Source organism: Malurus melanocephalus, unplaced genomic scaffold (assembly GCF_030028575.1).
Source record: "Malurus melanocephalus ecotype Western Australia unplaced genomic scaffold, MMel_1.1 scaffold_616, whole genome shotgun sequence".
Lineage (NCBI taxonomy): Eukaryota > Metazoa > Chordata > Aves > Passeriformes > Maluridae > Malurus > Malurus melanocephalus.
In genome coordinates, this window is record NW_026623848.1 from 75,488 (window position 1) to 77,723 (window position 2,236).

General features: G+C 59.4%; 2 protein-coding genes across 2 annotated transcripts in view; one reads left to right on the forward strand and one right to left on the reverse strand.

The window, feature by feature from the left end:
• The window catches only part of RPL38 (ribosomal protein L38), a 135,662-nt gene that overhangs the window by 65,226 nt on the left and 68,200 nt on the right, over window positions 1-2,236 (forward strand). The window lies entirely within an intron of this gene.
• SDK2 (sidekick cell adhesion molecule 2) overlaps window positions 1-2,236 on the reverse strand; it is a 45,210-nt gene that overhangs the window by 15,973 nt on the left and 27,001 nt on the right. Inside the window, exons 4-7 of the mRNA XM_057383213.1 lie at window positions 2,078-2,225; window positions 1,268-1,401; window positions 269-380; window positions 2-183 (exon numbers count right to left, since the gene is read on the reverse strand). Coding sequence (XP_057239196.1) covers window positions 2-183; window positions 269-380; window positions 1,268-1,401; window positions 2,078-2,225 — 576 coding nt within the window. The remainder of the gene's footprint in view (window position 1; window positions 184-268; window positions 381-1,267; window positions 1,402-2,077; window positions 2,226-2,236) is intronic.

Genomic DNA, 2,236 nt, shown 5'->3' on the forward strand with positions numbered 1-2,236 from the left:
GACAGATAGGCGCCGGCAGTCACGGCGGGGACGCTGCTGCTGCGCAGCACAGCCTCGCACTCGTAGAAGCCGCTGTCGCTCAGGGTGGGRTGCAGGATGGTCAGCCGGCGGCTGTAGTCGCTGATCCCGCTGGACACGGGCACCCCGTCCTTCTTCCAGATGATGTGCAGCTTGATCAGCGGCCTGGGGAGCCAGGGACGGGTCAAGAGGAGGAGGATCCCACAGGGAGATCCCCCATCCCCATCCCAATCCCCACCCCACGGCTCACCTGGCGTTGGCCACGCACTCCATGGTCACCTCCGAGGTGCCGGCCACCACGCTGGTGTTCCTGGGTGGGACAATGATGGTGGGTGCGATGGGATCGGCCGGGCCACCCACGTCTGGGGAGAAGGAGGCCAGAGGGACAGCCGTGAGCACGCCCTGCCCACCCAAACCCCTGYCTGCTGCCTTGGAGGAGACAAAGGTGACAGGGACAAAAAGTCCAGCCCATCCTGGTGGTGGCAGGGTGCCTTCCCAGCTGTCCCCAAGCCGTGTCCTCCCGTGGGAGCCCCGGCACCCCTGGGCAGGGCCACCAGGCTGGTGGCAGCAGGGAGGAGGGAGCAGGGAGTCCATAAAGCAAAAATGATGGCAACAATAAAAAACCCTCGTGTAGGCGCTGTAAAAACGCGATCGGCTCGAAAGCTGCTGATAGAGCTGAATCCATAAACAGGGGCTCCGGGATGTTTACGGTGCTCCAGGATGCCGAGGGACGGGAAAACAGATTAATGGGGATGGGAGACAGGCAGAGCCCACCACAGACAGGGATAACCTATCCTAACCCTACAGAGCAGCARGACAGGAGATGGGACAGTGTGACAGGACTGATGTCACTTCAGGGCACCTCCCATGGGATGGGCTGTCACCACCAAATGGGCCGGGGGAGCCCTGGAGGGTCCAAAGGGACAGGAGGGACAAAGTTACAGGGGTGGCCCCGGGGTAGGGGCCGCTCCAGAGCGCCAGGAGGTGACAGGGGGACATGGACAGGAGCGAGGGAGGGTGGCCATGGGGTGCSCCCCGTTCTGCAGCCCAACCCCGGGCACGGCCGGATGCCCCTGACAGAGCTCTGCCGGTGACACAGCAGCGCCTGCAGCACAGCCCCGAGCGCCTGAATAAATCCTGAGGCAGCCCAAATGTTAAGTCAGCAGAAGTCAGAGCCTCCGAAGAGATTTACTGCAAATTAAATTTGAGGCTGGGCACGGCAGGAGGGGGCAGTGCCCCCCACACTCACTGGCCACCGTCAGGGTGATGGGCTGGCTCGTCTTGTTGTCCCCGTTCTTGTCATTCACCGCCTGCACGTAGTAACGCCCCGCGTCCGGGGCCACCGTGGACAGGATGACCAGGGTGTTCTCCAGGGTGATGGCTCTGMGGGAGCAGAGGGGTGGCAGTGAACCCAAAGGGGACATCGAGCTGGGAYCTTCACTCCCCACCCAGCACCCTCCCCTGCCCCAGACAGCAACCCCGATGGGGGGACTGAGCCTGCACCCCTCTCTCCAAGCAGATCCCATGGGATGGTGCAGATTCCTAAAATTTCTCCTATTTTTTTTTCATTTTTTTATTTAATGGAACAATCTAATCTGCTGGAAACATAAAATGCTGAGGGGAATATGTTTTTTTACCATTAAATATGAGATAAAGGAGTTTTATCTCCTCAATCCCGCTTTGCAAATCGAAAGGAGACCAGTTCAATTCCTGCATAAATGGGRGTTACAAATTCAATTCCTGCAGGCTGTGGCTGCACCGGGAGCTGCCACAGCTCCGTGGGGACACCTGGAACACTTGCATGTGCCGTACTCAGCTCTGTCCCACYCTTTCTCCCGCCTTCCTCCCTCTTGTTTTCATTTTTTTGTGAAGAAATCCCTTTCTCTGGTGACAAACAGAGCCATTAGTCACCGAGCGTGTCCCTGGGTTACTGCACGATGGTTTAACGTGATTTGAGATGTTGGTTAAACATCCTTAGTGCAGGGATAGCGGGAAACTCAGCCCTCAGGATGCTGTGAGAGGTCCAAGGGGATTCCAGGGAGATCCCAGRGGTGCTCACATGCGGCTGCTGGGGGAGATTTTCCGTCCGTCCCGGAACCAGGTGACCTGCGGCTGCGGGAAGCTGGCGATGCGGGGAGCGCGGATGACGGCGGCCTCCCCGTGGGACACGCTCTGCTGCGTCTCGCTGTCCTCGAAGCTCCCCATGTCTGCACAACGC